At 41.0% G+C, this 12,952-nt stretch overlaps 1 protein-coding gene across 2 annotated transcripts in view; it reads right to left on the bottom strand.

The window, feature by feature from the left end:
* The window catches only part of Chn2 (chimerin 2), a 288,848-nt gene that overhangs the window by 134,074 nt on the left and 141,822 nt on the right, over nucleotides 1-12,952 (bottom strand). For both annotated transcript variants that reach the window (XM_074065216.1, XM_020157040.2), the window contains exon 3: nucleotides 926-981. In XM_074065216.1, coding sequence (XP_073921317.1) covers nucleotides 926-981 — 56 coding nt within the window. The remainder of the gene's footprint in view (nucleotides 1-925; nucleotides 982-12,952) is intronic.

Genomic DNA, 12,952 nt, shown 5'->3' with positions numbered 1-12,952 from the left:
TCCCCTCCTTTCCTCTCCTCTCTTCTCCCTTCTCCTTCTTCTCCCCTACTCTTCCCTCCCCTAACCCTCTTCTCCCCTCTCCTCTCTTCCTCCCTGCCTCCCTCTCTCTCTCAGTCTCTCAGTCTCTCTCTCTCTCTCATACTGGGGTTTGAGCTTAGGGCTCCCTGGTTGCTAGGCAGGCTGTCTACCATTTGAGCCACACTCCCCGTCATTTTTGGCTTTAGTTATTTTTCAGATATGGTGTACATATTTGCCTGGAACTGACCTTGGACCGTGAACCTCCTACCTATGCCTCCCTCATAGCTGAAATTACAGGCATGCACCACCATGCCTTATTTTTGAGTAAAGCATCTTGCTAACTTATTGACTGGGCTAGCCTTGAACCTTTATCTTCCCAATCTCTGACTCCCTTAGAGCTGGGATTACAGGTAAGAGCCATCAGGCCCAGCCCAAGTTGATACATTTTTACAGCTATGTCCACGATTAAAAATATAACTATTTTTCTGTGTCTTTATTATTTACAACATGTCATGTTAATATGACAAAGAATAAGGATGTGCTCACTACACTGTTGGAAATATTCAAATATTTATTGTTCTCTGAAAACATTTCATAATCAAGAGTGCTAAAAGCTGCAAAACAGTGGTAAACATCAACAACAAAGCAACCAGAACACAAATTTGGATGTACAATTTACCTCTGCATTGGATAAAAACGTGAGAGTTCTGACTCTAAATTTAGTGTATAAGTATTTTAAAAAGAATACCTGATTTTAAAACATAGATAATGAAGATGTTAAATGTGATGACACTCTAACAAACATTACTAGAAACCAACTCCCAGGAAACCTGAAGTCCTCCAATATCCACGGTGCTGACAATACATCATATTTAAAAAGGTGTATTGGAAATAGCTGTGTACTGACCTCCCGAGGACAAATGATCCTCTTGGGACGAGGTGCCTCTTGCTGTAACTGATACACTGTCGCCAAAAAAAAGAGAAAGGTTATTATAATTAGCAAACTGTAGCACATATAGCAACACACCTTCAAATATTTCCAGTTACATTTATCTTCAGAGCTGCAAATATTATAAAAAAGAGGGTACACGCACATTTTTTAGACTGGGTAAAATCAGATCATTTGTATGGAAATTAATCATCATGAATGTAAACTGGCAAAATTGATTTTTTTATTCTTATAAGTCCAATTTCGTTCCATAATTGTGGCAGGCATTGTTCATTTTTCGACTTCCTTGGAAGACTAGATACTGCTAAAATTCTTTTGACCATCTTAGAGATGAAATTCTATTTGCAAGAACCTGAGCAGGGAGACTGTGAAATAGGATTCCTGAATTTAAATGGCAATGTCTCTTGATGGCATTAGGAATGACATTCTCTGAAATGTTATAGTTATGTACAAAGACAGCAGATTCTGTGAGTGAGTGAAACACCAAGTCCCCCTCTTTCCATTTTTACCCTACCGTTCACCATGGATTTTCACCTATTTGACTACATCCCATCCGTTATCATTCCTCTTGCCTGGGCCTTTTCATGTCTTAAATAATAATAATAATAATAATAATAATAACTCTTCTAACCAGCTTTAATGGATAGACTCCCAGGCCTGGGAATGAAGAAAAGCAGGTGATTGTATGTAATACAATTTTTCAGACTATTATTTGTTTTTTTTGTTTTTTTTGTTTTTTTTTTTTCATTTTTCTTTTATTATTCATATGTGCATACAAGGCTTGGTTTATTTCTCCCCCCTGCCCCCACCCCCTCTCTTACCACCCACTCCACCCCCTCCCTTACCACCCACTCCACCCCCTCCCGCTCCCCCCCTCAATACCCAGCAGAAACTATTTTGCCCTTATCTCTAATTTTGTTGTAGAGAGAGTATAAGCAATAATAGGAAGGAACAAGGGGTTTTGCTGGTTGAGATAAGGATAGCTATACAGGGCATTGACTCACATTGATTTCCTGTGCGTGGGTGTTACCTTCTAGGTTAATTCTTTTTGATCTAACCTTTTCTCTAGTTCCTGGTCCCCTTTTCCTATTGGCCTCAGTTGCTTTAAGGTATCTGCTTTAGTTTCTCTGCATTAAGGGCAACAAATGCTAGCTAGTTTTTTAGGTGTCTTACCTATCCTCACCCCTCCCTTGTGTGCTCTCGCTTTTATCATGTGCTCATAGTCCAATCCCCTTGTTGTGTTTGCCCTTGATCTAATGTCCACATATGAGGGAGAACATACGATTTTTGGTCTTTTGAGCCAGGCTAACCTCACTCAGAATGATGTTCTCCAATTCCATCCATTTACCAGCGAATGATAACATTTCGTTCTTCTTCATGCCTGCATAAAATTCCATTGTGTATAGATACCACATTTTCTTAATCCATTCGTCAGTGCTGGGGCATCTTGGCTGTTTCCATAACTTGGCTATTGTGAATAGTGCCGCAATAAACATGGATGTGCAGGTGCCTCTGGAGTAACAGTCTTTTGGGTATATCCCCAAGAGTGGTATTGCTGGATCAAATGGTAGATCGATGTCAGACTATTATTTGTGATTCTTCAGACTACAAGTGATTTTTCTCCTCCTCAGCTAGTCTGATTATTTCTCTTTTTCTTTTATTTCCTTCTGTTTCACTTTGTGTTAGTGTGTGTGTGTGTGTGTGTGTGTGTGTGTGAATGTGTGTGAGTGAGTGTGTGTTAGTGTGAGTGTGTGAGAGTGTGAGTATATGTGTGTGGTGCTGAGGATGGAGCTCAGAGCCTCATGCATGCTGGGCAAGTGCTCTACTATCACTGAGCCACACCCTCAGCCTTGGTTATTCTCCTGGAGAGAAAACTGTCTATACCAGCGCCTTTGGATTCTACTTTATACAAATAGAGACTGAAAACAAACCAAGTTGATCTTATTATGTTCAGAATCTTGAATAAGGAAGAATTAATTTTATACAGGGTAAATGTATGAACAGGTAACAACTAGATTATACAAAGCCTTTCTAGAAAATGTAGTGAGATATGCACAAATTTCTGATCTATTTCTAGGCCTAACGATTAAAAAAAATAAGAATTTTAATGGAAGGGCAGATGATCATATGGAAATAGATATGAAAATGATGGAACATGTTTTGAAATTATGGCTCCCTGGTGTCTTTGGCTCAACATGACTGTTTTCTTACATAATTAGGTAGGTGTAGACTAGGTCATATAGACTCCCCAGCACTAGCACAGAGAGGAAACTAACCCTTTTATACATGGACTGTGTCATGTTTTTAATGTGAGTTTCCCATAGTAATAATGATGAGTGTGTCACTTAAGGACAACTGTACCCACACAAGAAAGGACAACAGAGTTCAACATAGTCTTTTGGCTTGGAAGGACACCAAAAATGACAGACAGCTAAAAAGGTAGCCTCTAAACCCCTGTGGGAGTGGATGGAGAAAGGCTGAGCAGCCACGCACATATTGTTCAGCTTGTGCTGTGCGTTTCCATGGCCTTCTGAGGTACCACACTCTCTCAGTTTTTTTCATGCTTGCTATTTTCCTTTCCTGAGTCTGATGCTGCCTCCTCTGCCTGCTCAATGATCATAGGAGGTACATAGTATTTATTGTAGACCTCTGCAGGTAACATTCTCTTTCCTCCTCTTAAGGACTCTCCTCTGTATGTAACACTTCATGTAAAAGGCCCCATCACTGGTCAGCCTTCCTCTAAGCTCCAGGCCTTATACCCAGCTTCCTAGAAGTTCCCCCTGAGTTGCTCAAATGGACCTCAAATTCAACATGTCAAAGCTGAACTCAGGACCTTTGCATCAAATCTTCCAGAATCCTGATACCAGCAAAGGAGTCATCATTCATTTGATTTCCCTAGCCAACATTGTAGAACTTGTCTGTGACAGTCATATGATCAGCTTGTCATCAGGTCTGTCAGCTCTGACCACTTTCTCAAGTGTGTTCAGTCATCTCCATTAATAACATTAACATCCTACTCCAAGATCAAGACACTTAACTCCCTCCAGGCTGTTCTCAACCTGGTGGCCACATTCAATGTTTTAAAGTGTCACCCAGATCATATGCCTCCCCTGCTTCCAGGCTTCTGTAGCCTTCCATTGCTCTTGGATGAAGACCAAAGTTTCTCCCATGATGCAATGCCCTTAAAGGTCTTGCCTCAGGCTTCTTCTACAACCTCATTGTGCCTTCTGCTCAGCCAGATTTGTGTCCTCTCCCTTCTTAACTGTACAGTGCTCCCAGCCTTTGCACATGCTATCACTTCTATCTGTAGTATTCCCCTCTTCTCCCTCCCTACTTCTAGTTATCTATCTCCCAGTATCATGAGTTCAAATATCAATTTTTTTCAGAAGTTCTTGACATCTCTGACATCACACCCAAAGACATCACCTATTCTGGGCTCTTATAATCCCCTGTACTTTCCTTCATATAACTCATCCCATTAGAATTTTGGAGTGATTGGTATGAGTTATACCAAATTATTTCTACCCCCAGCTATTGTAAGTCCCACCATCAGAGATGGTAATTGTATTTATTTTACTTCGTCTTGTTTCCTCAGTATTTATTGAGATGCTATAGATATGAATACACATAAAATCACAGCTTCTATTGTAAGAATCCTATCTGCTTTGGGGAGAGATTCACAAAATAGAAATACTTTATGATACAGGGAAGTACATATGGAGGCGGCAAGGTACCATCTATTGAAGGCTGTAGGTTACCAATGTCCATCAGAAAGGAATAGTTAAATGAACTATGGTGTATCTTCCAATGGATACCATGCTTCTGCAATAAATATTGGCAAAGCTTTCTTTATCAATATCCATGTGTTCCACACCCATGGATTCAACTAATCACTGATTGAATCCATGAAAAAAAATTCACCTGTACTAAATATATGTCTTTTTTCTTCGTATTATTTCCTGAATACAGAAAAACAAACATTTCCATTGTATTAGGTATTAAAAATAATCTAAACATGATTTCAAGTACACAGAGCACATGCATAGGTTATTTACAAACACTATGTCATTTTATATAAGGGACTTAAGCATCTAAGAATATAGGTATGTGCAGGGATTCTTGAAATTAATCCTCCACAGATACCAAGAGACAAGTGTACATACATGCACACGTATAATATATGAACTTGCATTTTTAAAAAGGGGGTGCAAAGAAAGAGAAGACAGGAGTGGATGAAGGTCTTCATTGTGTATCTTATTCTACGTTTTGCTTGTTGAACCACATGTATGTATTGCTTAGTCAAAACAAGTTGAAAAAAGCTAGGAGAGATGGGGTCTAAGGAGGCTGCTAGTAACCATGCTGAAAAAAGGCCAATGAGAGACAGAAATAATTGTGGACATTCCATTGGCTTTCCCAGGGCTGCTCATGCCTTCCTTGAATCACCAAGAGGAAACATGGAGTCCCTTTGTTCCTCTTGAATCCACCCCCACATTACTGTGCTGATCTTTAGCAGGACGTTGCTGTCAGTGAGAAAGATGGAAACCAAATGGCCATATCCTAGAATCAACTGTGGAGTTGCAGAATCCACAGTTCTGTCCACTCTTCCCTTCCCATTGTCTGTGCCTCTGGAAACCGACAGTTACAATTACAAGATAATTGCTTTTATTACATTCTTGCTCCTTCCAGAGCTTATTTATACAGATATAAGCAAAACTGAATATATACATATTATTATTTTACTCCCTTTTTAAAAATGCAAGTTCATGGGGGGCCTAGATGGACTGGCTCTGTGAACACCATTTTTAATGGAGGAGGTAAAGGAAATGTACCTGTGATAACAGAGAAGCATTTTTAGCAAATGCTCATTTGTGATTCCTATCAGCAAATCTGTGAGCATCTGCTATTTGCCAGACACCTCAGTTAATGTTATATGTTTGAGATGGAGGCTGTGAGGATGAATGTGGCGGTGGGCAGGAGGGAAGGGAACAGTGTATTAAGTTCCTGCCACATGTCAGGGACAATATTTTATTAAGTCTCCTCAAGAACCCAGGAAAACTAGCTTTTTATCATTGTTATTTTGGTTTTTCAGCAGAGGACATGTGTTCAGAGAGACTATTTGCCCTAGGGCATTTGGCTGAACTGTAACCTTTAATTCCAAAGTCCTGATTTATTGTTCCTATGCCTCAGGTCCTTTGCACTTTCTGTTCCCGACATCTGGATTACTTTTTCTCAAGATCCATTTGGCTAATTCACTGCTTTCCTTCAAGTATCTTCTTCAATCTCACCTTCTAGGGAAGCCTTCCCTGACTTGCTTGTATAGAAGTTCACCTCATCTCAAGACTCCCTTGAATGCCTTTCTGTTTCTTCACAGCACTCAGTACTGTGAAGGCCATTAACAAACATAAATGTTATGCATTTGTTTTGCATACTACCTCCTAACTAGAAGTGAGTTCTGTGAGGCCAGGAACTTTGCTCTGTCCACTGCAGTGTCCCAGTACCAAGAACAGTGCTTGTCACGGAGTAGATGCTTAGTGTATCTTTGATGAAGGAATGGATTGTATCTCACAGCCCATGGGTCATAATCTGTGCCTTGGAGGAGATTCTGATCCCCTGGGGAAGATGTGCTTCAAGAGTCAAAATCCAGGTGGGACAAGACCTTTAGTGAGGGAAAGGAGGAGGCCTCTCAGTTTTCTTAGCTAGGATGGCTTCCCAGGGGAGGGACATGGGGCTGTCCTCAAGGAATTGGGCAGAGGTGGTGGTGCAGGGGACAGAAAAACAGCAGCAGGGAAGAGAAATGATGTGCCAATCGGGCAATGAGAGGCCAGTGTGGCAGCAGTGCCAAGGTGTGGTGTGTGAGGAGGCCACAGACAGCTGAAGTGTGGATGCCAGGCTAAGGAGTATGAAGGTAGTGACCTGCCTTTAGCAGGAAGGTGACATGACACAGTCTGTCTGAGAAAACAATAATAAGGATAAGGCCATTTGGAAGAATAAAAGCTTCTGGGCCCTTGCTTTGTGCCAGGTGCCTTATGTGCATCTTCTGGTTGAATCTTCCTGATAAACCTTCATGATAACTTACTCTCCCTTGCTGATAAAAGTGGTAGAGATGCCTGCCTGCCTTGGAGACAGTCAAGGCCACAAGATGAGAGAACAAAATCAAGATTCAAAGCTGGATATTTTAGCTTTATTCTGTGGTTCTCTGTAGTGGATGCTGGAGAGGTCTCACATGGAACTACTTATGTTAAAATCTATGAGAAGTTTTTATGAAATACAGATTCCCAGACTCCATCCCTGGTGATGCTCACTCTGCCAAGCTGGCAGGAGACTCCAGAATCTGTTCTTTTTCAACCACTTGGGGAGATTCTAATGCACACCCGGAGTGGGGAGTCACTGTCTTTGCCTTGTTAAAGGAGGGATTAGATGAGTGACCCTTGGAGTCAGTGAAGTGAAAGCATCAGTTTACTTGTGCACAGCAGAGGTCATGAGAGCGTGAATTAACAAAGCTCTGGTAGGAATGCAGACAGGAAGAGGAGTTGACTGCACAGGAAGGCCAAGGGGACTTGAGAAAAACTGAATGCTGAGTGACAAAGAGACTGAGATGTCATTAATAAAAATGAAAGATGCATGCAATGGAACATTTCTAGATGGTTCTCTCCCATGTCAACAACTTAAATCATACAGCTATGTCCTTTGGTAAAGAGGACCACACGACTGGAAAGAGAACTGTCAGGAGTATCTGGGAATAGAAAGACAGGCCTCTCTCTACAGCCCCTTAAGATAGAGAAGTCATCTCTCCTTCCTGGTCCCTCAGCAGCAGACATCATTACTTGACTGTCTCAGAACCCAAAAGACTTGCTCTAGGCTGTTCCAGGCAACAGAAGTTGGCAAATAGGCTTGTAGGCCTATTTGCCATCTGGGTTATGTGTCTGTCTACACAGATAATGAGATGGCAACCAATTGCGATGAAGCCAAACAAAAACACAAAGCCTGATTTCCTATCTTAGCTTCCAAAGAGACCCTGCCCATCATTTTCAGCGTTAGTTAGTTATAACAAAACAAACATCTGTGTAAGAAAATCTCCAAGGCGTGTTTAATGTCACTGAAATATGAAACATAATTCAAAAATGTCAATTCTTGAATTTTCTTTGTTCAAGGAACACATTTCACAAGCAAAGCATAATCATGAATGTCACTTTTTAGGTGTTTCTGTGAGTGGAGAGGTGACATGATGGAATTTGCTTCTATAGCAATGTCCAAAATATGTTCCAGGCATTCCCTAGCCCTGAGCCTGCTACAGCACAGTGGAGAAACTTCAGTAGTGGAACGAGCTGTTTGGCAGGGGTGATGGTCACTGGGGAATATGGAGGTAGAGATGGGGATTGCCAGCTTCCTAAGAAATTTGAGACAGATCGAGAAATTCAACGGTTTACATTTTCTTCAGAAAGAAAACTTGACTCACTCTCTTCTGAGAAGAGTCAACTTATTCCTATAGATGAGCTGGGGAAGCCCATGACCAGGGTGGCACTGAAGCCAAGTCCAAGCCCATCATCTCTTAGGACAGTCCTCAGGAATGCCCTCTGCAGTCCTCTTCTCTTTAAAAAACATAGGTGGATCCAGCAACTAAATCTGGTGGTGACACAGCCAGTACCACTCTGCTCCCTGCCTGTGCCTTCCCAGTTTTCATGCAAAACCTCATAGGTAGGTATGAGCAGAGAATTTTAGGACTTTGGCCCAGCCGCTAAGAATGCTAACAGAATATCATCTTAAAATTTCCTTCTTTTGTCCAATGGCACTGTGACAAACCCTTGTTCTAGGTTTATGCTCAAACCAGGGGTCCAGGCACATGTGTGCCTAAGGACAACCTTTGGAGTTTAATCAATTACAGATCCCACTGCTCTTCCAATGCAGAGATCTGGGCTAGGACAAAAAATAATTATTAAAGACACCACATTCTCCTCCCGGCCAGGCAGGTGATTTGGATGCAGGGGGCTTGCAGACCAGGGTTTTGAGGTTCCAAACTTCTATTTGGAAAAGCAGGCACAAGCTATGGCTACTTGACCTGCTGCCCAGGGAAAGGCTCTGGGGAAAGCTATCAGCCATAGCATCTGCAGCATAATTACCATTTGGCCTTTTAAGAAGGAAAATCTTTCTGAGTACACCCATGATGACTGGCTTTTGAACCTGATTGCTGGGCATGCAGTTCATACAGTTCTGGCTTTAAGTTCCAAATGTGGTTTTGTTATTATTTTTAAGTGAAGTTAAAGGTGGCGTCTTTTAGGGCATTGAATTTATCACTTTCTCAGTGATTTCACCCATGTTTTCAGTTTGGTCTTGATAGTTGACGATTAGCTGCAGATACTTTGGGATAAAACTATTCTGTGGAAATAATTTAATAAGCAGTAGCCTTAGTTTCTAAGGAAAGAACAGAGGACTTATGACCACCGTCATGGTTCCTTGGTCAAGTTCTGATTTTATGCATTCTTGTGGACCCATAACTCCTAGCACAGTGTCTGGATGATGGCAGCGACTTATTAATGGACTCTGTGCTGTGTATGATACTGGGGCAGATGATTTCTACAGTTCCTCAGCCTTTCAAATTTCTAGGCCTGACATTTGTGGTTACCTTCCCAGGATCCATTCCCATCTTCCCTTTTCCAATAGTACTCTAAGGTTTCCAGTCATGTGGGTTGTATAGGCTTGACCCTTCCCTGATTCCAGAAGTGGGTCCTGATCAGTTTTGGAAAATTAGCCAGTCCCAACTCCCTAACCACAGTGATGGAGTCAGAAAATGGAAATCTAGGTGAATCTGGGCTGAAACTTAATTCTGAGACTTTGTTAAAGTGTTAATAAAATACACTAGCTCTTTGTCAGGTGCTCTTGAAAGAGAAAGCAATAGCCCCAGCATTGTTGGTAGCTATCTGGGGACAGCAAAGGAAAAACATGCTAAGAATGCAGCCAAACACAGGAAAGTGGAACAAAGAAAGAAAGAGATACATGCAAGGTTATGGTAACATTGTGTGTGTTGCTGAAGTCAGTGCCTCTGGACTTTCTGAATAAGCCAGTCCACATGATTGAGTGGACTATTCTGATTCTTGCAACCAAGAACATTGAAATTAGCATTAAAACTTACAGTTTCATAAAGTCAATCATTAGAAATAGACTAATTTTCTCTTAGGAATAATGTCAGAATTGGGACCAATGTGTCTCAATAACATCAAATAAATCAAAGGTATGGCTAACAATAGTGAATGAAGGCATAGACAGCTATGCTTCAATAATTGCAAATCGTTAGCTTTCAAATCAAATCTTCTATGATGGAAAGTGTACCACACTGTGTATATATATATTGAGAGATTTGACTGTACTATTTGCTACAGTTAAAAACAAAGTGTGTGATAAAAGATAGATTCTGTAAATGACATGTTAATGAGTTTGGTATCACTTTCTAAAAATAATTCCCCAAAGGATGATTTGTGACAGGTAAGGTTCAGAATGGGTTACCAATAGGTTATTTCCAACAAAACAAGTGTAATATTTTGGTAGCTTTGTTGGGCTTTTGGCAAAATGCTATAGTTTAAGGACATTTGAAATTTTAGAAATGTCTCATGAAGGTCTGTAAGTCCCTCAACTTTCCTTCTTCTAGTCATCCTCAGGACAAGAAGTTAGACTATACATCTAACTTCTTCTGCCAGGTCTTCTCTGATTCCAGGAGCCAGTGGACTCCTATTTGGTTACCAGAATCCATTCTTGTTTAAGTGTATTGGTCTACATCTGTGTCTCTTATTAGGCTATAATTGAAGTTGAGTATGGGCCACAGTATTTTCATTGTTGATCTCTGATACTTAGCCTCTGACATTCAGAAACTGCTTGCTGAAAGATTCAATGAATGGATGATAATCTTGGGGATAAGATAGAGTAGCATGACCCTGAGAACAATACTGTTAAGCACACTTACACATGGTCCAACACCTAAACTCAAAGAATGCACGGACCCAGGACAACCAAAAGAGAGTTCTTTCTTGGTGGTGTTCTGTAGGGCTCTCATCAACATGGTTTGGGGGCTGTGGCTGGCTTTTACATTTGGAGATCCACATCACTAGGGGCCCCCAAACAATCCGAATGGCTGAGAGCTGCGTATAGTAGATAAGTACTTTATATATGCCATTAGGTTTACATTAACTGGCCTAAACCATCCCTTCTGCAAAGAAGCTTTTATGATTCTAGAGCAAATTTAAAAGCACAACTTAGATCCCCAAATCAAATTTAAACCTAATACACCAGGGTAAAATTGATATTGTGGACATGTAATTAGCAATGTTGCTTTTCCTAGCTTCCTTAGGATATAATAGTGCTTTTAAGAGATAAATCGAGTGGTCCAAGGTCACTTAGAAAGAGAGCAGATGAATTTGAGCCAACACCATCTTTTTGCTTCAGTAAAGCTCCCAGAAGTGGCATTTGCTCAACAAATATTTATTGGGTCATTAATGTATGCAAGGCTGTGTGCAAGGCACAGTAAGTCATGGAACACCCAATACCTCTCACTACAGATATTTTGTTGATTTACTGTTGGAGCACTTCACACTCCATTAGGAAACGAACAAACAAAAACATCCAATCACTAAGTCATTAGCACTGCCTTTTAAAATCGAAGATGGGGAAGCAGAGCAGTAGACTGGAAGGGCCCTAAGAGAACCAGTGCAACCCCTTATTTCACAGATGGAAGAACAAATTCTTTGCAGTAAAGAACAAGGTGCCTTTGCATGTGCTGCAGGGAAAGATAGGAAGGAGATGTTTATGAAGGGAAGCAAACAAGTAGAAGAGCACCAAGTTCAATGCAAAGCCATTTGGACAAAACAAATAGTAAGCATGCTTTTTTAAAACTATGCATTAAAAAATTGACAGAGGAAAAAAAAAATTGACAGAGGTAAGTACTGGGAAGGGGAGGGGCACTAGAATGTGAGATGGTTTGTAGATTACAGAAAATTTGTACTCGCAGCTACATTTCTCTCACGTTTGTTTTGATGTAACTTTGTATTGCTTCCATAACAAACATGCACATATGTGTGTGTATGTATGTACATCTAGTACACATGAAGTCATGCATCATTTAACGACAAGGATATTGCTGAGAAACAGATCATTTCACAACAGGGATATTTCATAGTTTTGCACACATCACAGAGTGAACTTACACAAACATAGATGGCATAGCCCACTACGCGCCTAGTTTATATGGTGAATAGCACAGCTGTTGCTGGCTCAGGGGACATTATTCAAAACATGACTACAGATGAAAGATAGATAGATAGATAGATAGATAGATAGATAGAAAGATAGATAATCTGTCTGAATGTTTAAAGTCTTGGAGACGTGTGGGCTATGGGTCAGGTTTGCCTCTAGGTGTTACACTGGATGCCATGCCTCACTTTTGGAGAAGCTTCTGCCCAGTTACTTAGCCTCCCTCAGCTGTGGTTTCCTTACACGTGAGGTGGAGATGATGGTGACCCATCTGTGAGGACTGTGGTGAGAATCTGAGATTCAGTGTTTCTGTGCAGTGGCTGGCCCAAGGCAGGTTTTCAGAGGACAGCAAAAACATTGATATTCTTGTGGTAGTTATTCTGTGGTTGCTGTCTAGCAGTGGAGCCAGGATGATTACCCACCCCACTGGCCCTTGGCACAGTGGGTCTCCACCCTCTCATAGTCCTTGCCTCTCTTGCTGGAGAATTACCATGCCAGGCCTAAGAAACCAAGGAGACAGAAAACGAGTTTGAAGGGATGGTCATTGTCTGCTTCTGCTGGGTGGCTGGTGCTCAGGCGTGATCTCTGTGTCTAAGAAGACACCCTTAGTGACCAAACTTTAACCTTGACTATCTGTTAATTTTCAGGTCATATGATATCATATGATACTAATATAATATATGATGTTATGGTCTTGGGATGATCAACCAGAAGCCTAATTCATAGATTCAAATGCAGTCACCTTTGCTA

This window comes from Castor canadensis, chromosome 2 (genome assembly GCF_047511655.1).
Source record: "Castor canadensis chromosome 2, mCasCan1.hap1v2, whole genome shotgun sequence".
Classification (NCBI taxonomy): domain Eukaryota; kingdom Metazoa; phylum Chordata; class Mammalia; order Rodentia; family Castoridae; genus Castor; species Castor canadensis.
Note: the sequence above shows the minus strand (reverse complement) of the source record. Positions and strands in the feature narration are given on the sequence as shown.